General features: G+C 35.8%; 2 protein-coding genes across 3 annotated transcripts in view; one reads left to right on the plus strand and one right to left on the minus strand.

The window, feature by feature from the left end:
- The window catches only part of CFAP97D1 (CFAP97 domain containing 1), a 50,182-nt gene extending 33,141 nt beyond the window's left edge, over positions 1–17,041 (plus strand). The window contains exon 6 of the mRNA XM_070729767.1: positions 16,969–17,041. Coding sequence (XP_070585868.1) covers positions 16,969–16,972 — 4 coding nt within the window. The 3' untranslated portion in view covers positions 16,973–17,041. The remainder of the gene's footprint in view (positions 1–16,968) is intronic.
- Positions 1,542–22,730, minus strand: part of MPP3 (MAGUK p55 scaffold protein 3) — a 110,774-nt gene continuing 89,585 nt past the window's right edge. For both annotated transcript variants that reach the window (XM_070729766.1, XM_070729765.1), the window contains 5 exons: positions 21,523–21,603; positions 7,511–7,604; positions 6,114–6,222; positions 4,782–4,904; positions 1,542–3,313 (listed from right to left, as the gene is read on the minus strand). In XM_070729766.1, coding sequence (XP_070585867.1) covers positions 3,134–3,313; positions 4,782–4,904; positions 6,114–6,222; positions 7,511–7,604; positions 21,523–21,603 — 587 coding nt within the window. In that variant the 3' untranslated portion in view covers positions 1,542–3,133. The remainder of the gene's footprint in view (positions 3,314–4,781; positions 4,905–6,113; positions 6,223–7,510; positions 7,605–21,522; positions 21,604–22,730) is intronic.

Below are 22,730 nucleotides of genomic sequence, written 5' to 3' on the forward strand. Positions count from 1 at the left end.
CTAAAACTCAGAAGTGAAAGAACGATACCTAAAAGTAGAGGGAAAGTCACACTTGTACAACTAGAGAAATAAGCTACTATGTTTTAAGTACTGTATATACAATTGAAAACATCCCTCCACTTGGAATAGGGTGGGGGATTTTTTTTTTCATTGTAAATCCAAAGTTGTACTTTCTTGTAATGGTATAGAAGAAGTAGGAAAAAAATATCAACTGGGGATGGGGGTAGAAATTGTATATTCAAAAAGAGAGGAAACTACCGTAGCTTTAGGTCAGATGTCAGAAAGAGGGTGCAGGTAAATTAAAGCAAGCAGTTCTCATCCTAAAATTTTCTCTGAAAAACTGCATGTATTAAATACATAAATTCATTGTATTATCCTACATACAACAAAGTGAATTATTTAAAGAAGTAACTCATCAGTCAGGAGCTCTGCTGGCATACAAACAAATTTAAAAATATTCTGGTTGGACACATATGCACTGTTAAAAAGAGTTTTGAATATTCTAGCTGCATTCATGCACTGTTAAAAATTATTTTGCCTTGCTACTGGCACACACCCATTTTGCAAAATGGGTTGTAGTGGTTTGCTATCAAAGATTTGTAAATTATCACTTTTCTCTTCAAGGAGCATCTTCTGCACCAATTTGTCTTCTGAAGGACACTAGAAAATACCTATTGCATACATAAATTGGATGCAATAATGAACTGATTAGCCTTTTAGCTACCAGTATATTTTTTTCCTTGCAAAAGACTAACACTTTTAGGAAACTTGATTTTTTAATTACACAATTCCTACCAGCTTGCTGATACATTCTATGAACCAAACTATGCATTTGGTACCAAAGGGGAATTTTTATTTTAGGTTTGAAGAGGGGTGGGGGTTCAGATAGAAATTGGGAAGGGGGAATTCCTTGCATACCAAGCTATATGTTTCTCTCCCACACTTGTAAAGAATAAATGCAATTACCATATTATACCACATACATAAAATATATAAAGTGAACATATACCTTCTCCTTTGTCAGGTGCTAGATAGATCTCTCAAACTCTACCAGCCTTTCACATCAATTGATAGTGTATCCTAGAATCTTGTTTCATTCATTCATGTTTTCTAGGAAGGCTCACCAAGTACATGGGTGCCAAACTCATGGCCCGCGGGCTGGATGCATCACACTCTGGCCATACCCACCCCCATTTTAGTAAAGGGAAAAGTCGGGATATGTCACATGACATGATGACACAACTTTGATACCCCTGAACTATTATCAATCTTAAGGACATATCACTCAATGCACAAATGACCAGGTTCAAGTTATGCTACTTTGGATATATGAAGACATATGGCTCTTGGAGAAGCTGTAATGTTGAGAACGATGAAAGGAAAGATAATAACCAGCAACAAGGTACTCAGGTACTGCAGGAATGGATTACACCACTGGAAGAACTGAAGAACCACAGTATCCTGGAAGCAGATCCACCTGGAGAAATTATCTATATGGTTGCTAAGAACTGACACCAACTTGATGACCCATAATCAACCAATCCATATCAATGATAAAAAATTTTTAACAAAGCACCAACTTTCTTCACAATTTTAAAACGACAGAATTAAATAAGTACATCAATCATTTCTGCTTCAAGACAGACTGGTGTTAAATGCTATGGCTAAGCTATAGAACAATTCTAGGAAGATTGATGATTATTTTTTCCAAAGGGAAATATTTTCTTTACAAAGAAATGCACAAAAAACAGAGTGGAACAGAAAAAACAGCATAGAGAATAAAATAAAAATATAGAAAAGTCAAGCCCTTTCTCACAAGAACGAACCCTCTCTTTTAATCACTAAAACAACATCTGCAAAAAAAAATATCATTCTACAAGAAGAATTAAAGCAAAGCATGGTAGACTTGTATGTGTTTATGATGCCTCAATTATATTGAATGTGGAGTTCTGGAAAAGGCTAGCTGTGGCGCTTCAGAGCTCTCATGTTTCTTCACCTCAATTCTTAGAATTGAAAGATGAAGTTCCACTTCAGATGTTTACCAGGTCCAGAAATGGAAAAAAAAACCTATACATTTTCAATCATTGGAAGAACGGAAATTTTGCTTGGCCTTTAAAGTGAAATTCTGGATGCTGAACTCTGCATCCAATTCTATGTTTGCACAGCAAATCCAGAATTATGCTAGTCATGGACAGACTTGGATATTGGGTATTCTTGATTCCCAAAGATCTTCAGCTATCATTCTACAAGGTCGAGCTTATGTCAAACATCCTTTGCATTTTTAAAAATTCAGGCCACTTGCCTAAGTTAAAGCTGACCTAAAATGGGTAACTGATTGCCTACAAAACAGATACTTTCGCATTTACAGCTGATAACTATGTAGAAATAGAGGAGAAATGCTTCCTCAGCTTTTATCTTGAGAAATTTGTGGTCCTTTGATGACAACTGAGACACTTTTCAATGCATTGACTTCATAATTTAACAATTACTTGGCAGTTTACTGAGATAATCATGGGAGAAAATCCCACTAAGTCATTGATGTCTCAAAATATAGCTATATAGAGAGAATATACAGCATGGCTAATTTTCACACAAAATTATTAAAGCTTTGGCAGATGGCCAGGGAGACTTATCTTCTAGTAAAGTATCAACTGTCACTTCTAATTGCTCTTTTGATTCTGCTTGGCCAACCAATAGGAGAAGCAGGACGGTTTATTATTGTATTACCTGATATTATAGCCCTTAATTGAAGGACTCTCTTATTTATTATTGATTGCAGAAGTTTCAGAGTTGGCATATTTTGCTCTGTAATGTTTCGCAGCTATTTTATCTTCATCAAGATGCCCAGAGTTTGAATCTCAGTCACAGAGCTTGAAACAGCATTCAAATATCCAGAACTGCTGCCTAAAAGGACTCACACATGCCCTGGATTGTATCGTGCAATTTTTCATTCCATTCTTGTACAGGAAGCGATTAATCAGAATATGGTTTTAGCTGCAGACAGATTCCTTTTCCAGCTTTTGAAACAAGCTGGCTGCTGCAGCTGCATTTTCCCTTTTTAACCATCCATTCTATTTACAAATTATTATTATCAAACAGGAATAAATCTTATTTTTTGGCATAACATGGCTGACTACAACTTAACCCAAGAGACAGGCACCCAAAAACAGTCTGTGTTCAGTTTCTCCAATATGGTTTTCAACTGGCTACAGGCACTCTGGAGATCTTCCTTAACTAGGATAGTATCGATCAAGTGGCCATATTGTTCCTCAATGAAGGTTGCTGAGTTCACCATCTCTTGCTGCTCTTCATCCTGCAAAATAAAAAAAAAACAATAAGAAATGTGTCTTTCTTTAAAAATTGGTTTTGAACTGCAACATCCTTTTGGCACTTCCCAAGGGGGTAGGGGTGGGGGGAATTGGGTAATTCTGCTACAGCAACCAGATTTGGTTAGTGAAATTTAGTACAGATAGTTCTTGGTGGAAATAGAATTTCTGTTACAAAAAGAAGTAAGTTAAATTAAGTCACACACAATTTTACAACTTTGTTTCTCACAATTGTTAAGCAAATCAGTTGGTAGGTGAATCACACTGTGATAAGCATATCCAGTTTTCTCCATTTGCATGGCAGAAGCAGGCTGGGAAAGTCCCAAATGGCAATACATTCCAACTGCAAAGAACATGAATTTTTATCAAGTGACTCTGGGGATATTGTGATTATCATAAGTGCAAGTGCCAGTCAGGTCACTTTTTTTCAGTGTTGTTATACCTTTGTTCACTAAATGAATGGATGTAGGTCAAGGATCGTCTGTAATAATCTGAATATATTGAGTTACTGGTATAATAATTTAAGGGATTTTCTTTTGGCTCTACATTTATTTGCCACTTACTTAAGGATTCATTAAATATGCAATCAGCTGGAAACAGGCCTACTGTAATCATAGTTAGGAGATCAAAGAAATCAAAGACATTTAAGTCATGGTGGATTTATGCTCCCACTGATTACTAATAGATTTATTCTTTGTACCAATATCAGCTTCAACTATTATATTAAACCATTGTGGGGTTTGTCTGGTTTGCATTTAATTTGTTGTATGAATCTAGTCATTGTGATTTGAAAATTAGATTGATGGCTTAGAGCTGTATGCAAATTCACCAAACGGTGATTTATTGAATCTATAACAAGGAAACCATAGCATAGCTTAATGAGTGTATATAATATGAATCTGGATCTAATCACCACAGTATAATTTTCCAAAAACAAAGACTTCACAATGAAATATCTAAACAACAGTGAGGAAGATATAGTCAGAGATATCACCGAAGTGGATGCATCAAAATCTCAATATGAAGAATGTAGCATCAATATCTAAGCCACACTCTTTTTGTATGTGTATAGAATACTGCCACATGTATGAAAGGTCTGGAATTTGCATTATGACACTATGCCCACTATCTTGCAGATTCTGACTCTCTGCAAACAAAAACTGCTGGGAATATTATAAAAACAAACTCTGGTATGCATAAATCAAGGGCAACAGGAGAGGGAAAAGGAGGATCCAAAGAGAATCCAAGGAAATAAATAATAACTTTAGAAATAAAATGAAAAATGGGTGATCCTACATTCACTTTGGTCTGCATAGCTACCACATCCTTCAGATCAATTTTTGGTGTTGCACACAGATGACCTTCCAGGGAAGACAGCCCTTAGCAGAGGCAAATGTTGCTCGTCTCATTATAAACTCCTTGTATGAAACCATCCTTTCAATACAAAATACTTACAAGTGGGAGAAAGATGTCCTCTGTCAGCAAAGAGGCTGGTGTGTTCTTTTTCTTTTCTGAGACAAGCGGCTTTACAAACACCACATGGGGCTTGAATTCGGCTGTCCTTAAGTGCTTCACTGCCTGGAAGCAGAAATATGCAAAACAGAAATCTCTGGCCACATTTTCTTAAAGGAAAGAAATTGCCATTATTTCTCTTGATTTGATGGCCTGAAGGAATCTTTGAAGTAATCTTGAATTTTGTCATAATACAATATATTACATAGTATCGTAATATATCACATAGTAATATATTACATTATATATTATTATATTGTTGCTTTATAATATTGTTGTTATTATTATTATTATTATTATTATTATATCTATCTATCTGTCTGTCTGTTTGTTTGTTTGTTTGTTTGTTTGTTTGTTTGTTTGTTTGTTTATTTATTTATTTGACTTGTATGCCGTCCTTCTCTGAGGACTCGGAATATAACCATAAATATAATGAAAGGGGCACTCAGCTGACAAACAGCACCAAAAATATACACCAGAATAGAAAGGACTATAAATTAATAAAAGTTAAAAATATCTGAGAGAAAAGCCTAGTGCTGATGAAATATTTTTTTGAAATCATCTGAAGTATTTTTAATTGTTTAACTCAAATAGTAAATTAAATTAGTCAACCGATAGTCAACTGAATGCTATTTGCTTGCCCAAGTCTGCATTTCCAACCAAATGCCCCAGTTATTAAAAGTAATAAAATATTAATATGGAAAGGAAGATAGTGTAGAACCCAAGACACCATATATGTTATTTATTTATTATTTATCTTGGATATTATAGGTGTGGACTGTAGACAGGCCTCAGAGACGATCCAACACATAATGTCAGGCATAAGTTAGGAACCACACTGAACAGTACAACCAGATAATTAGCATTATGTACCAGAATATCTGGACAATGTATGGGCTAAACATTCCCTAGTTCAAATGAGAGATACCACAGAAAGTTGAGGAGAATAATAGGGTTAAAATTCTGTGAGGCTTCCAGATCCAGATGGGCAGAAAGGGATCAACCAAATATCTTGAGTTAATCAAGGACTAGGAGACAGTGATAGATGTAGCAGTGCCAAGTGACAAATATATATGATACAAGACACATCTGAAAATAACACAGCATATTTCCACAAGGAAATTAACTTGCAATGCCTCTGTTATTTGTCACAATTCTTGCTACAAACTGTTAATTTCTTTCTGGAAGGCCATATGTTGTCCATGGTTACGATGGACCCTAAACAGAAAAGAAAATCTGGAGCACAGTTTTTTTTTAAAAAAAATGTTAATTTACCTCAGGCACAACATCCACAAGGCAAACTTTATTTTTAGACATGACAGACTGTATCGCCTCCAGGCTTGTCCCATAAAGATTTTCCTTATATTCTCCATGTTCTACAAACCTGAAAATTGAGAGGGAATTTAGTGAGGAAAAGCAAAACAGAACACCAACCTTAAAAGAGAGTGTAGCATGCAAACATGTCAAATGTTTATTATGGCGTAAAATTATTTTGTCTTTTCTATTTTTAATAATTTGCTTCAGGCCACAAGATTTAAAAGGGATGACTCTTTTTGAACATTCCACTTTCATCAAGGAAAGAGCAAATGCTTAGAAAGCATGCACACACAAAACATTTATACCTAGAGACATCTAGTCACTTTCCCAAACACAACACAAACATTGTGAAGTTAAAACTAATGTAAAACTAATCTCAGATCTGTTCAGCATTTAGCCTGTGAGGGGCCTTTTAGTATCCTCAGCCTGGTACTACTTGACCCTTAAAGCAGTGATCCCCAGTACCCTGGATATGTTGTAACTTCAAATTCCAAAATGTTTCTTTAACATATATTTCTTGGGGGATGCAATTCCAGCATATCTGGAGTACCAAAAAATTATGGCACATGGAGCACAGGTCTTCAACTTTGTGTGGTAAAAGAACTGTTCCATTTCCTCCCCTTCTGAGTAAAGGTAAACTAGGGAAGTTCAGGCAAAAAGAAATCTTGGATCAGACACAGAACACTGTAAATTTTGTGAATTGTTGAGAAATTGGCAGAAATGCAGCATTGGAGTGCATACAATTAATTCAACATATTAAGCAAACAAGCCTTAACAAACCAGCCTTAATAAGATCTCTTTGGTTCCATCCCAATCTGGAGGACGTTTACAGCCAAACAGAACTTCCCCGTTATTATAGCCCCATATGCCTATGAAATTAAAGTCTCTATCAGAAAAGGAGCTACAGTAGTCCCTCGCTATACCGCGCTTCACCTACTGCGGCTTCACTTCATCGCGGGTTTCTGAGGAAGTTGATCGGCAGATTTAAACAGCCCGCCGAACTCGATCGGCAGGTTTTTTGGGGGAAAAATAAATCTAAAATTGTAAATACTGTATTTAAATACTGTATCTAAAATAAATACGGTGTGGGAAGGGTTTATAAACACTTAAAACAATGAAAACTTACCAAACAATTACAATATAAATACTTAAATAAGTACTATCAGTCGATAAATTCCACATCGCGGATTTCACCTATCGCGGCCAGGTCTGGAATGTAACACCAGCGATAGGTGAGGGACTACTGTACTCTACTTAGACCCTCATGACATCAGTAGGGACATCAAGAAGGGACATAATTTCAGAGCAAAGAAAGTTCCTCCAAGATACTGAAAATACTTCAGAGCAAAGCTTACTTGTTGTGCTGCATATCAATCTCAAATGATTGTTTTGAAACAAAGTTGTATTCCACACCCTCTTTTTCATGACTCTTCTTAGTCCTTGTGGTATCTGGGAGAGGGGAGAAGTCAAGATTAGATTATGTCTCAGAGAAAAGAGAGTAGTCTACTAAACATTCCGTGCCACACACACAATCTCTTACATCAGTCCAACAACATGCCTCTCAGCCAACCTCTAGTAATTTTGTACATGTGACAGAAATGCATCATCTATGCTTCCCCCAGCAGAACATAGTAGAGGATAATGCAATTAGTGACTAGAAACCTCAGAATAGTAGAGTAACCCATGTTTACTCTTTTATCACTTGTCACATCTCTCAGTAACTACTTAGAAGTGTGTATTATGTCAGAGGCAACAGAATTTAGAGTACATAGATGGGTAAAGGCACAGGATCCAACTTTCCCCTGTCACAGTACACTTTATCAGCTCAGTCCTCTCCCAAAATGTTGAACTACAACTTCATCAATTCTCAACCAATCAACATATTGTCTTGTAATGATTTGCAAAGTCTTCCCTAACAGGACATTTTAATATTTAAATAACTACCTTTGAGACACTATGCCCGAACAAGTTCCTGCAGTTTTCTTGACAAGATTACAGCTAGCTTTGTGTCTGAGGCAGGATTAGAATTCATTATCTCTGAATTACTAACAAGTACCTCAAACATTATGGCAAACATATAGTTGGTTGGTTGGTTGGTTGGTTGGTTGGTTGGTTGGTTGGTTGGTTGGTTGGTTGGTTGGTTGGTTGGTTGGTTGGTTGGTTGGTTGGTTGGTTGGTTGGTTGGATGGATGGATGGATGGATGGATGGATGGATAGATAGATAGATAGATAGATAGATAGATAGATAGATAGATAGATAGATAGATAGATAGATAGATAGATAGATAGATAGATAGATAGATTAGAGATAGATAGATTTCTATGCTGCCCTTCTCAACCAACTCAGAGTGGCATAGTTAACTACATGCCTAAGTTGCTCATAAATATCTATATCAACAGGGCTTTCATTGACATCTTTATCAATTTAATTGTCTCCCTCAGTGTTTCTAGTATGGTGAAGCATTTGGACATAGTTACTTTGCAACAACCCCTTTGCTAGAAACAATAGCTATCATGTTCCTGTTTCTAGCTAAGAGTCTTCCTACTAATAATTTTTTTCTTACTGTTCTTTACAGAAATCTTCTAGCTCAGAACTTTTCTTAGATTTCCTTGTATATACTGCATGTTTGAGATTTTCCCACAGATTTGCAATAATATCAAGTATTGGGACTATGAAAGCCATTTGGTATTCCATTGAGGACCTGTATACTGCACGAGTCAAAAAGAGGGTTGTGAAAATATTTATTGACCCCTCACATCCTGGACATAAACTGTTTCACCTCCTACCCTCAAATCTTTGCTGCAGAGTACTGTACACCAAGACAACTAGACACAAGAACAGTTTTTTCCCAAACGCCATCACTCTGCTAAACAAATATTTCCCTCAACACTGAGCCGCCCCGAGTCTGCGGAGAGGGGCGGCATACAAATCTGATTAAACTGAAACTGTCAAACTTTTTACTAACTCTGCACTTCTATTTCTACTAGTTTTTTCTCATCATTCCCATCACCCATTTCTTCTCATTTAGGACTGTATGACTGTAACTTGTTGCTTCTATCCTAAGATTTTTATTAATATTGTTTCTTCATTGCTTATTTGACTCCTATGACAATCATTAAGTGCTGTACCACATGATTCTTGACAAATCTATATTTTCTTTTGTGTACACTGAGAGCATATGCACCAAAGACAAATTCCTTGTGTGTCCAATCACACTTGGCCAATAAGGAATTCTATTCTATTCTATTTCAAAACCATTATTCTCCTTTTCTGAAAATATTTCATGATTAATTTGGAGGTTTATTTCTCCAAATGGAGACTGACTTGCTAAAGTATCCAACTTCTTTGCCACTGACTGATCCCAGGGGTGGGTTGTTTTTCATTGCTGCCAGTTTGCTGAGCGCATGCTTTTACTGAGTACTTCACTGCATTCGCTCAGTTCAGAAGTAATAGAACTTCCTTGTTGCAAACTAGGCAAGAAGCACAGAAAACCATTCAATCTGTTGCCTCTAATCAGCTGGGCTTCAGAAGCAGAGATAATGATACCCCAAGGGTGGGTGGGCAGGCCTCGTTTCACAGAAAACTGGTTCTCTCTCAGCTTGGAGTCATCACTACCGGTTCTAAAGAACCAGTCCAAAGTGACAGCAACCAACCACTGGCTGACACATAAGCCCAAAGCTCAGCAAAAGTACACTAGGGCATAACAACCTCTAAAATATTATTTTCTTATAAATGGCTCATCTTTTTGTCTTCAAATATACCTTGCGTTATTGTGGAACAATTCAATTTTTGTTTCATTAGATAGAAATATTTACTGTATTTCCAAAATATTTTCAGGCTTGTCAAAGTTTTCTTTTGCATACCTTAGACTGCCTTTTGCGGCTTCAGGAAGTATTTCTTTCCAACAGCTTTCCCATGCAGATAATTCTTGCATAAGCAGGGATCTATTGTAAATCACCATATAAATACTGTACTCTGGTGTCAGCTAAACTTCTCAACAGCTGGATTACAGTGATTTCTCAGTTCTGCTTTACAGATCTACACCAGTTTTATGGCAACTATAGATTTTTCTAGACTCTTCCAATTGTATCTAACTTCCATTTCTTAACAATATTTCTTACAGTTGAAATTGCTTGTTTTAAATACGGAAGGTATTTTTTTAAAGTGCCTACCGTTGCTTTGCATGAGTGAATGAAAAGCTGGGGGGGGTTTTTTAAGTAAATTTGTTTATTTATTTATTGGATTTCTAGGTTGCCCCTCTCCGAAGACTAAAGTATAGTCCAAATAAAGTAACAAACACAAACTGAAAGGTTATAAGGGTCAGAGTATTTTTTTTAAAGCTGGGATGAATTATGGATTAATAAGTCAGTTACATTTAGAGTTTTATTAACAATATCTAAGCAGGGAAGGACAGCCATCTGTTGAGAATATTGTAGTCATAGCATGCCTTATAAATCATGAGTTCAGTAGTGATTGAATCAGATGACTTTCAAGGTTCCTTCAGATGGCCCATGTCTATTTAGCATATAATGCCTCTAGTGGGAGAGGTGTCATCTGATTTCTATGTGGCACACATCTAATGCACGACACTCTATTTCCACTGAATGTGGATTGTAACCACACAAATACAATCTTTGAAGAAATATACGTACTAACACAACATTGGGATCCAACCATCTTTCTCGATTATGTCTCAGTGATTATTTCAATTCAAAATCATTTGCTGGGAGGGTTAGAATTGTTGTCGGGAAAGTTCAGAAGCTCCCAATGCATCAAATGCTCAGCCAGAAGTGTCTACAGCATATAGTTTTTAAAAATTAAGATAGCATCCATGATGGGTTAAATCAAAATCTTGCCTGTTAGAATATAAATTGCAGGTACAATACTGTCATGGCTGCTGTCTATCTTTTTTTGACCATAATCTGTAGACATCCTTGGAACTCACAACCGTATTAAAATTGTTCTTTGGAAAAACTAAGAACTACTAAATAACTAAGCATTACTAGAAATAAAGATCATCTTGGAAGATGATAGTCAGCTGTGTGGTAAATAGATTTCTCATTTCTTAATTAATTTTTTAAAAAATTGATACCTGAGCACTTTGAGGTGTCAAAAAGTACGTGTATGACCAGTTCTTGCACTAGCTGTTCTTTGCTACCAGCCCATTTTCTCAGTTTTGCTTCAGAAACACTGTCATCAATGACAGCCTACCATCTTCGGTGCTACTGGTGCGCCCTCTGTGCCTGTCGCATGAGATTTCACTTGTGCGCATGCACAGCAAATGAAATCTTATGTAAAGATGCTTGCACAATTGAGATTTCGGCAATTTTTGCTGATATTTTTGCTTCCGTGCATGTGCAGAAGCAAAACATCAGCGAAAATCATCAAAATCACGCATCTTCACACAAGATTTTTCTTGCTCCACATGCACAGAAGTGAAATCTCATGCAGGGGCGCTCAGCTGCACATGCACCCCAAAAATTGCTACTGGAAAGTAGCACCTTACTGTTCCAGTAACAGGCCATCACTGACCATCATGTGTTATAGAATTTAGCCTTTATGTGGCCACAGATGTCAGATATTATTGAAATGTCTAATTTTTACAGCACCAAGAAGACTGCACACAGATCTCCTTTATCCTATCTATGTGTACATGTTGTTTGTTTGTCTAAGACAATGTGCTGCACAAATCCTGCTTTCACCACCTTTATGTGAATTTCACTATGTGCTTTGTATTAATGCCAGAAATAACCTTTTACATCTGGTCTGATCATTAGTATTTATATAATCTCCTAATTAGTTCTTGAAAGCAGGTTTTCCCTTTCAGTGGACAACCAGCTTGCCTGACCTGCATTTCAATTATTCAATACTTTCCATTTCTTCTAGTGCTCCAGCTCTTATTTCCTTTTGGCAATTTTAAAATTTCAATACAAAGTTCAAATCAAGCCCACCCCCATACCTTTATTCTTCTCAGCCCACTGCTATCAAACAGATTGTTTCATTTCTTAATGCATTTAGGACAAAAACAACCTATTCCCAGCCGACAAATTATGAAATGTTTCATTTTTAAAGTGGTTTTTTTTTTAAAAAAAATTGCCAGCATTTTCTAAAAGCAGTAACTTCTATGTAAAATAAATAAAGTTTTCAAAAGAACAGATGCACACAGAAAAGGAACAAGGATAAAATCAAGTTCTCTACTAATGGCCAGTGGAGAAAACCAAAAACAGAAATAAAGGAAAAGAAGCTCTTATTTTCCCACTTAAATGTTTCTAGAGATCGTACTATCTGCCCTTATATAAAACATGGTTTATTCAAGAGAAGGGCTATATTCAAGTTAAGGTTTCCAAAGTCAGTAGGTTGTGGTTCAACTGAAAATTGTTTGGGGAAAAGGGAGTTGCAAAATATTTTGTAAGGCTAATCTGATTTAAGAAAACAAAATGGGATGCTGTGAAAATCCAATCTGACTTTACAGCAATTCTGCAGTGGATTTCCCTAGGATAAAGTGGGGAACAGAACTCCTAAAGATGTACAAGAAATGGCTAAATCTAGCACCTAGCCTTCTTTCCAATGGCAGCATTTTTGCTGTCATTATTTTGTTTTATTTGGCGGAAGGAAAGTCAAATACAATCAATTATTATTCTGAGAAGTCACAACACTACACTATTGTCTCCTTGCACTGAGCAAAATTAATATTGTGTGAATTTAGTGATTATAATTCATACATTACTCTAAGTCATACATGCATATACATCTTGCTCTTCACAAAAAGCATTCATACAGAGCAGAAGATGAATAAGAAATTTAAAGGATAACAAAGAGAAAAGAATACAGAGATAAAACTAATTTATGTCAATATTATTCATCAAACCACTTCATATGTTTACATTTTGGCAGCCTTGCTTCCACCATTTCCTTTGTCCCTTGTATTTGAGGGTTCCATCAGCTACATGTAACCATGCTTTTTGTCTGTCTTCTCCTTACTTTCAACCTGCTTACTTTTTCTGTAATATGTATTTGCTTTGCAATCTGGTCTTTATTCAGTCTTTCAAATAAATGCTTCAAAATATTGTTTTATATGTATTTAATTTTTATTCAGTCCACATTCATTCATCGGCTGTTTTGGGGACCATATTTCCTTCTTTCACCTTAGACTCTTTTTGTACCTGGCATTCTACCTATTTTTATATTTTTCTTAATCAGTTCTCATCTCTCTATAATAAAGAGGGTAGAAGCAGAAATATATTTTAAACTATTTTAGTTTATTTTAATAAATATTAATTTCTCACAATAAATTTTATTATTATTATTATTATTATTATTATTATTATTATTATTATTATTTAGATTTGTATGCCGCCCCTCTCCGTAGACTCAGGGCGGCTCACAGCAATATACAGTGATACCTTGTCTTACAAACTTAATTGGTTCTGGGACGAGATTCTTAAGGTGAAAAGTTTATAAGACGAAACAATGTTTCCCATAGGAATCAATGGAAAAGCGATTAATGCGTGCAAGCCCAAAATTCACCCCTTTTGCCAGCCGAAGTGCCCATTTTTGCGCTGCTGGGATTCCCATGAGGCTCCTCTCCATGGGAAACCCCACCTCTGGATTTCCGTGTTTTTGTGATGCTGCAAGGGAATCCCAGCAGGGGAATCCCAGCATCGCAAAAATGAGCGCTTCACTGGCAATGGAAGTCCGGAGGTGGGGTTTCCCAGCGAAGGGAGCATCAGTGAAATTGCAGCATCACAAAAACACAGAAGTCCTTGAAACCCCACCTCCAGACCTCTGTGTTTTTCCGATGCTGCGATTTCACTGAGGCTCCCCTCGCAGGGAAACCCCACCTCCGGACTTCTGTTGCCAGCGAAGTGCCCATTTTTGCACCTTTGGGATTCCCATGCTGGGATTCCCTTGCAGCATCACAAAAACACGGAAGTTTGGAGGTGGGGTTTCCCATAGAGGGGAGCCTCAGGGGAATCCCAGCAGTGCAAAAACGAGTGCTTCGCTGGCAACGAAAGTCCAGAGGCAGGGTATCCCAGCGGCGGCGGTGGGTTTGTAAGGTGAAAATAGTTTGTAAGAAGAGGCAAAAAAATCTTAAACCCCAGGTTTGTATCTCGAAAAGTTTGTATGGTGAGGCGTTTGTAAGACGAGTATCACTGTACTGTACTGATATACTATCGCCTATCACGTCTGTATCTGAAAACATAAATGTTTCCATTTGTTTATTCATCCTTAGTAAATGCTCTCCAAAGATACACAAATTCATCTACCTACTCTACGTTTTCATCATTTATGCAACATATAATAAATCTGACATTTGGTACAAATCATTCACATTCTCAACCAACATCATTTGCATGCAAAGGCACACATACATTCACATCTTCAATTCTAACATTACTATTCTAACTAGCATGTCTTATCCAGAATATCCAAGGAGACATCATGTAACATATATTGTCATACTTCCTGCTCAATTCTTAACCACTTACAACTAATTTGTGACAGTATTTTACAAAAATTAAAAAGGTTTTGAATATATCCTTCTAAATAAATAGAGCACCAAGAACTTTGCCCCTGCCATATGGGAACAAAGTAAGACATATCTAAAGGTCTTTTTATTATACAAGTGGCAAAATGAAAAAGAACATAATGGAAGGAGAAAAGAACTAGAAACCAAAACAAGAGAATTATAACAAATGCATAGAACTAACCCAACAAGACCACTATGAAGGAATTTCAAGAAGCTAAACAACAATTTGACTATGAACAACTTTAAGAAATTGCTGGAACTACTGACAAACCGAATGAACAAATGAAGAGCCAATGGCAGTACTTTAAATAAAGAAAGAAGAACACACAATTTTAATTTACAATGAAATGTGTAGTCTAGTACAAACCACAGCAATGCAGACAAATTTCTCTACTGAATGTTGACTAAAATTTGCATAAAAAACTAAAAAAAATGAATTTACAAAATAATACATGTCAACTAAACTGACTATGTCCTGAAGAGAAACATAAATTAGATTTATAATTAATAAACCAGATTTATTGCTTAATACAATAGAATATATTATTTTTAACAGAAAATGGAACCACTAATTTTGTAAGTTATAGAAATGCTTTTGATAATTCACAGGGGATGGATTTATTTGCACATTTATTTGAACAAAATAGATCCTGGGAAAGAGTTACCCATTTTCAATAATTTACCCAAGCTTGGTTTAAATCATGAGCCAAAACTGTGTATCAACAGAAAACATTAAAATCATGGCAAAAAGCACAATTTCTGCAAATATTCAGATCTTCAAAGCTATCGGGAACATAGAGTCCATTTTTCCTCCTATTTATTTATCATTACCTTAGAAATATTGGCAGAAAAGATTCAAGAGAGCAAACAAATATCTGGTCTCAAATTTCATAGAGAAGAATATAAACCAAATGTTATGCAGCTGATATATTATTAACCTTTACACAATCATCAAGTACAGTAAGATAGTTAATGGAAATAAATAAAAGCTTTGGCAAATTCATTGGATTAAAAAAATCAATGTTCAAAGAATAAAAATGTTTACAGTATGCTTAGCTGAAGAAGATTTCCAAGTTGTCAGGTACTATCTGGCTGTCAGGTAATAGATTTAAGTGAAATACATAACAAGCAACAATGAAGAAATATATCAAAACTATGGAAAGGGTTTACAATAGATCTTGAAAGGTTGAAAGCTTTCTTTGTTAAGACGAAGTGTAACTATTAAGATAAACGTATTTGTTTCAAATGGTGTCAATTCAGATCCCAGAAAATATTTTATGAGATTGGCAAATAAATGTTAATAAATATAGTGTATATGAATAAAGGGGGAGAAACCGAAGAAAATTTAAAATGTTACAAGACTCAAAATACAGAAGGAGTCTTGCTCTGCAACATTTTGAATTACATATACAGGACTGGATATCATAGTTAACCAAATGGATACAAATTGTCAAAATTGGAAAAAGCTGACCTAGCTAATGAACCTTATAGACATTTATGGTATAGGGTCATCAAATGAGACATTTAACAGGATTGGAAGAATAAAAACATCCCTGAAAATGACAGAATTTGAAATACATAGAATTAAAACCATCTATGAGGTATATACAAAGGAACAAATACAACAATGGAAAGAAACAAATCAACAAGTTACAGTTTAAAACAAAACAATAAAAATGTTTTACAGATGGGATACAATTTCATCAATAATTGCTAGGGTAGATAAATTGTATATTAATGCATACTGTAAATGTCACAATACATTCCATCATGTGCGATGAACATGCAAAAAAACTCAAAAGTATCAGAAATAAACAGCAACATCGGGAGAATTTTAGAAACCAAATTTGAATTGAAGCCATATTTTTTTATTAAGCATAATTCCAGGACATATTGGCTCCTCCTCATCATCATCATTACCACCATCACAATTTATTAAGATATGTGTTGACAGCCAAAAGGATAAACATTGAAAAAAAGACACATTTTCAATAGTATCGGATTGAATACTAAAACTTGGAGAACATACATCAATGGCAAAATTAGCAGCTTAATAGAAGTTTGATCAAATTCAAACTTGAAATGGCTTCCAAAAGTTTTATATGTTACACAAGAAGCCAAATTTAAACATTTATGGTAGGGTTTTTAAGGGGGAAAATGACTGATTAAAGAATGCAGTTAGAAATATATGAAAACATTAAATGTTTATGAGTGTTATATATCAAAGTACAATGAAGTGCAATTCTTATTTAATAACACTTTTACATTTTTTTTTCTTATAGGTGATTTATCTTTAAAAAGATTAAACAGTGTGAACTGAAAATATTGGCATCCAATTCATAATATATTTAAAGAGACCTTTAAAATTGTTTTTCATTATCCACAACTTCTTTAACCTCACCATTTCCCTATGCAGGCTCTTTCATACTTTCCATTATAACTTCACATACGTCTATGTAAGGTAACTTTCTTTTTCACTCTAATCGAAGCAACTTCCATATCCGCTATTTTTCATAATATCATGAGATTAATTTGTTTTGTAATATTTTTCTTCCTGCAATTGTTGTTCCTTCAGTATTGTTGTTCAAGACAGGATTTTTAACCCATGACCTGATGAATAACCATAACTGCCTGTCCTATGTTTGACCTGCATTGTTCAATTAATACTGGAAGAAAGATTGCTTAGACAGGATAGGTCCTCCTATTTATTCTTGCAAACTGTGAGATAACATATTTCTAGTCTAACACCAATCAGATCATTATTTCTCTCTTTCGTTGAACCAAGCACTCAGTCCAAATTAGATACTTAATCCTAATCTCTTGTTGATGCCTAAACTGAGCAACTCCTGGAGTAGAAAAATGAGCAATATTGTGTGAACACAAATCATATTAAGTATTTGGAAATGACCAGTTAAGGTTAGAATAATGTCATGTGAGGAAGTTGTAAAAATAAAAAAGATGTTCCCAAATTCCATAATTCTAAAACAAACACAAACACACACACACACAAACACACACACACACTACTGGCAATTTCCCCACCAAAAAATAAATAGAAGCTTTAGAAACAAAAACATGGTCTTATATTGTGGACTTCCCATGGACATTTTGGTTGCTATGAAAATTAAAACAAGGAAGACCAAGTTTAGGACAACCTTCAACCTGATCCAACAGAAGTCTTCCTGTTTTATATTAGATATTGTAGATACAGGAATCTGACTACTAGAGGAAGGATATAGCTAGAACTCCAATGAGCCAAATATGTGACAACTGAAACACCATTCCACGCTATGTTTATAAAGCTCTTGGGAACATGCTACAAACCTTAGCAAGCAAACCAAAGAAAATCCCTTAGACAAACAATCCCCACCCACTATTCACACCGGTTCCAGCCAATTGCTACACATACAAAAACACACATCTGACACAAATGATCCCATAGTGATAGAAAGCAATGTCTACATTTATTATGATCCCACTGGAGAAAAGCCCCATCTGTGCTGCTCTCACGGCATGAGAAATGGACAGAAAAATTGAACAGAGGATTAGGTTATGCGACATATGGTCACAGGCAGCAATTATTTAAGATACGCTAGGATAATTATTTCTATCACATGTTCCAGATGGACAGGCTGCCAATTCAACCATCAACCACATACAGCAGACCTTTTCAAAAGTTTAGCACTTACAATAAATGCAGCAATAAATGGGTGTGAATAATAGAAGCTTCAAAATTATTTGTGCTTGTGTTCTGCAAGTTTTCTGCTTCTTTTTTTTAAAAAAAATTGTTGATTTGTGATGCCCTTGGGAAGATATAATTCAATAATTAAGTAAGATGGAATAATTTACATGGCTGCATTTTGCCATCCTACTGCAGTCACTAGTTGCCTGAGAAGCCAAGGAAACAGACAGACAGACAGACAGACAGACATTCACCAGGGAAACAAATTCTCCCAATCAACAGCTAACCTTCAAAAGAAGTCATATTTTAAAGTAGTGGAGCACACCAGTGTAGTCAAAAGAAAGAGGTTGATTTTAAGATGCAAAAAGATGAAAAGGCTTTACACTCTCCTTTGGTTGAAAAATTTACACACACAGTGTGTGATTGCTCTGAAGGCAGTAAAAAAAAAGAGTAGGGGGATTTATCTGACCCTACTCACTCCAATGTGGCCCAAGAGAGGCATCTTGCAAAAGGGGGCAGGATTAACAGACAAAAGAAAGCCCTAATCTTTTTTTGAGGTAGGGATTCCTTGTTATACCTTTTCAGTTATATATGTACTTTTTAGGTCAGGGTGTCTTACACACAATTTCACATCTTCCACTATCCTAACCAGCATGTTTATCTTACGTTAGGTTTTTTATATGTTGACTGTTTATCAAGAGATCTGTTTTGTACTATATTTTATCCCGGTAAGTTCCAATTCATGGATCATTATCTTATAATAGTGAGTAGGCTTCCCCATTCCAGTGAGTATATTTTTGAAACTGCACACTCTCAGAACACTGACCCAGAAATGGCCAGTTCAGAGAGAAAGGATGGGATCAATCATGAAAAATGCAACCAAGAAAACCAAACAAATACTCACAATCAGGACTAATATTTGAACGGCCACAATAAATGAATTCTTCAAATTGGAAAGTATTCAGTAAGCTACCGGGTAAGGGCAGAGAACAAATATGAATAACATTGGTGTTTTGCCTGTATCCACAGGCAAAACAAAAAGTGCAGCAGGATGTATATTTCTGTGTATTCACATACACATATACCACATTCATGTGTCGAATATCAAGAACATGATATTATCAGAGCAGAAATGTCATAATGGAATACAGCACTGACTTCCTCAGATTGAGGTAAATAAAATGGATGGGAAATAATCTTTACACAAGAGGCTCACCAAATCTTCTATGGACAGGAAATTGACAGAACAAATGGAGAAATCATCATTTTTAGCAAGAGTGCAAAAATCAGTGCTTAGATATACCACAGCCCCAAAAATGGCAGAACGGTCCCAATACAAGTTCAAGGTGAGATTTCCTATGTTACAATGATCTCGATTTATGCTTAAAGCACAGATTTAGAGGAAGATAATACTAAAAAGTTTCTAGAGTACCCTGTTGACCCACTTCACAAACTAAAATATGTCACAGTCATAATAGGCACTAAAATTTTGAAATAAAAAAGCATTTGGAACAAATTTGATTCATGGATGCCAAATGTATCGGTGGTTATTGAATCGGATGTCCAAGTGACGCCTCTATGTTGGTTGAGCAAGCAGGACTCCCTTGGGTACCATTTGTTGGGGGTCAAGGGAAAGGGAGGGTCTTGCCTTCTCTTTCTGCTCAAGATCCCCATGTACAATTGGTAGATCACTGTGTGACACAGAATGCTGGACTCGATGGGCTTTGGCCCGATTCAGCATGGCTCTTCTTATGTTCTTATGTTGTAAATTCATTTTGTATTGAAACAAAGGAGATGATTGATCAATAGAATTCTCCCAAGATCATTTATTGTTTGCAGTAAATACTTTCTCCTAATAAGCTGCAAGATTTAATTGCCGGGAAGAAAATATCAAAAATACTTTGGCTAAAACTATATACAATACTTTGCAAGTTAAAATTGAGGTGTTCAACTTTGCCAACAAAAATAAGACCTGACTGAGGTTTAAATCAGCAATAGCCTACGAATTACAATTCAGAAAGCAAAAAATAATCATACCAAGTAGATACAATCTCGGCAATATTTCATGTGGGTAAACAGTGTAGGTAAATAACAGATTTAATATATTAGACTGAATAAAGAGAATATTTGGAGAGATTGCTCTGGATAAAATCTGAAATACCATCAAAGGTGAAACAAAAATATTCCGCGTGATAAACAGCTAAATAAGGAGAAACAGCAGTGTTAGTTTATTGAAAATAGATGAGAAAATGCAAGGCAAAAGGCATCAGCAACATATGAAAATGTATCCAAATAATAAGCAGCTGTTTTAAGATATGACTATGAAAGCTATACATTAAGAAAGTCTGAATGAATTAAAATTAATGTGTTTTCTCCATGGTACCCATGGGGAAACTGCTGAGTAAATGTACAGAAAGAAGTAATCATTCAATTTTAGATAATAAAGCTAATGTTCAACTACTGTGGCCATATTATGGAAGCATGAATCTCTGGAGAAGACTGATGGGTGGAAAATAGATAGAATAGAAAAGGTGTCAGCAGAATATAAGATAGGCAGTTGCTTTTACTGGTAAAACAAGTAAAATTTTACATGGAAATCCAGTTATTTATTCACAGATAATTCTGGCAAATTGATATCCATTAGGATGTGAAAAATGGTAATGACTGAATTACTGAACAACAAGATCCTCAGTGGTTCTCAACCTGGAGGTCGGGACCCCTTTGGGGGTTGAACGACTGTTTCACAGGGGTCACCTAAGATAATGGGAAAAGACAAATTTCCCATGATGTTAGGAACTAAAGCTTATATTCTGGCACCTTGGAACATATTTTTACAATCCGGCCAATTAGGCATTTACAGTGGGGGCATCCCTCTGACCTTCTGCCAATCAGTTTAAAGCTCTGTTGGGAGAACTGGAGTCACTTGACTTATGGTTGAGAGTCACCACAACATGAGGAACTGTATTAAGGGGTTGCAGCATGAGAATCTAGATGATTTAGATTTAGAGTCTAAATCATCTAGAGAACATTATCATTGGGCAGTTTGATATTGGTATTAATAAAATAACATAAATACAGAAATAAACAACTTTGCAATTTACGGGGAGGAGATACTTGACTAAATACATCTTTGGGGTGAGGGTAAGTTCCTTACGTGGCACAGCAACTCCATATTCTTGTGGATTTTCTGCCACTACTTTCTGCTTGAGTTCATTTAACCGAGACCCCAAAGAACCTGAGAGATCAGAGGAAGAAGTGGGTGAATAGACAAAACACAAGGCATATGCAGCAGAAGCCAACCATAAAAAGATACAGGCCAACCTTTGATTGGCAGCTTTATCTATGTTGGCTCTGCCTTTAGAAGTACTGGTAATCAAATAAGATACGATGGTTAGCACGGTTAGCAACAGTCTTAAAAGCTTTCTAATAACAAACGTCCATGTCCCAATAAGCTCACAGCCTCTGATACGATTCCTCTCCAAGTCAGAGTGCAAAACTTCTATTTACTCTAGTGGACATTTCTAGTTTTCCAATGCAAACAGCAGGAATGGAATAAAAGGTTAGCAATCTTAAATCCATCAACTCCTCCTGTCCAATGACCCCCATCTAGATCCCACACACAACCCAAATCCATTTTACTTTTTAAACAGCTATATAAAGCTAGTACTTTGCAGGGCATTGAATGCTTAGCTTTCATACTGGACTAACTTTATCTTCCAGACTTTTACTTTTTAAATCAGAAGGGAAAGGCACCCAGAAGAGATTGTTTGGAAGCTGTATACCTTTGGAGAGTTTTCTCTTTATAGGGCCAAGCTTACAAGCCAATTTTAACCAGCTGCTTTCCCATTCTAGGTTGCTCAGGGGAAAACACAGTGAAAAAATGTAAGATGAATAAAATTCCTCGTGTATGTTTATTTTATATATAAATTAGTTCTTCTCAACCCTGGCAAATTGAAGACATGGCTGGTGGAAAATTCCAGGAGTTGAGGCCACGCGTCCTAACGTTACCAAGATTCAGAAACATTCATATAAACAATTTAAAAATATTTATTTTTATTACATGTTTATCTTTTTGTTTCCTTCAAGGAGGTGAAGATACTCTGCATCATCCAACAAACAGGTGCTAATGTTTACAATTTCCAAGATAGGAAGCAAAATCCGTGTGGGCTAAGTGAACAACAGGAACAGGCTGATATCCCCATATCCTGATCTGAGCTTCTCAGAGGTATCAGATGAGCCTTTGAGGAAATGGGATTCTGGACTAAAAGAACTTGATTCTCATCCAGCATAAGTTTATTGTTTTTAAAGTCTGGAGCTTTCAATGGGATACTTAGATACAATCTGCCTAGGTACTCAATGCAC

This window comes from Erythrolamprus reginae, chromosome Z, assembly GCF_031021105.1.
Source record: "Erythrolamprus reginae isolate rEryReg1 chromosome Z, rEryReg1.hap1, whole genome shotgun sequence".
NCBI lineage: Eukaryota > Metazoa > Chordata > Lepidosauria > Squamata > Dipsadidae > Erythrolamprus > Erythrolamprus reginae.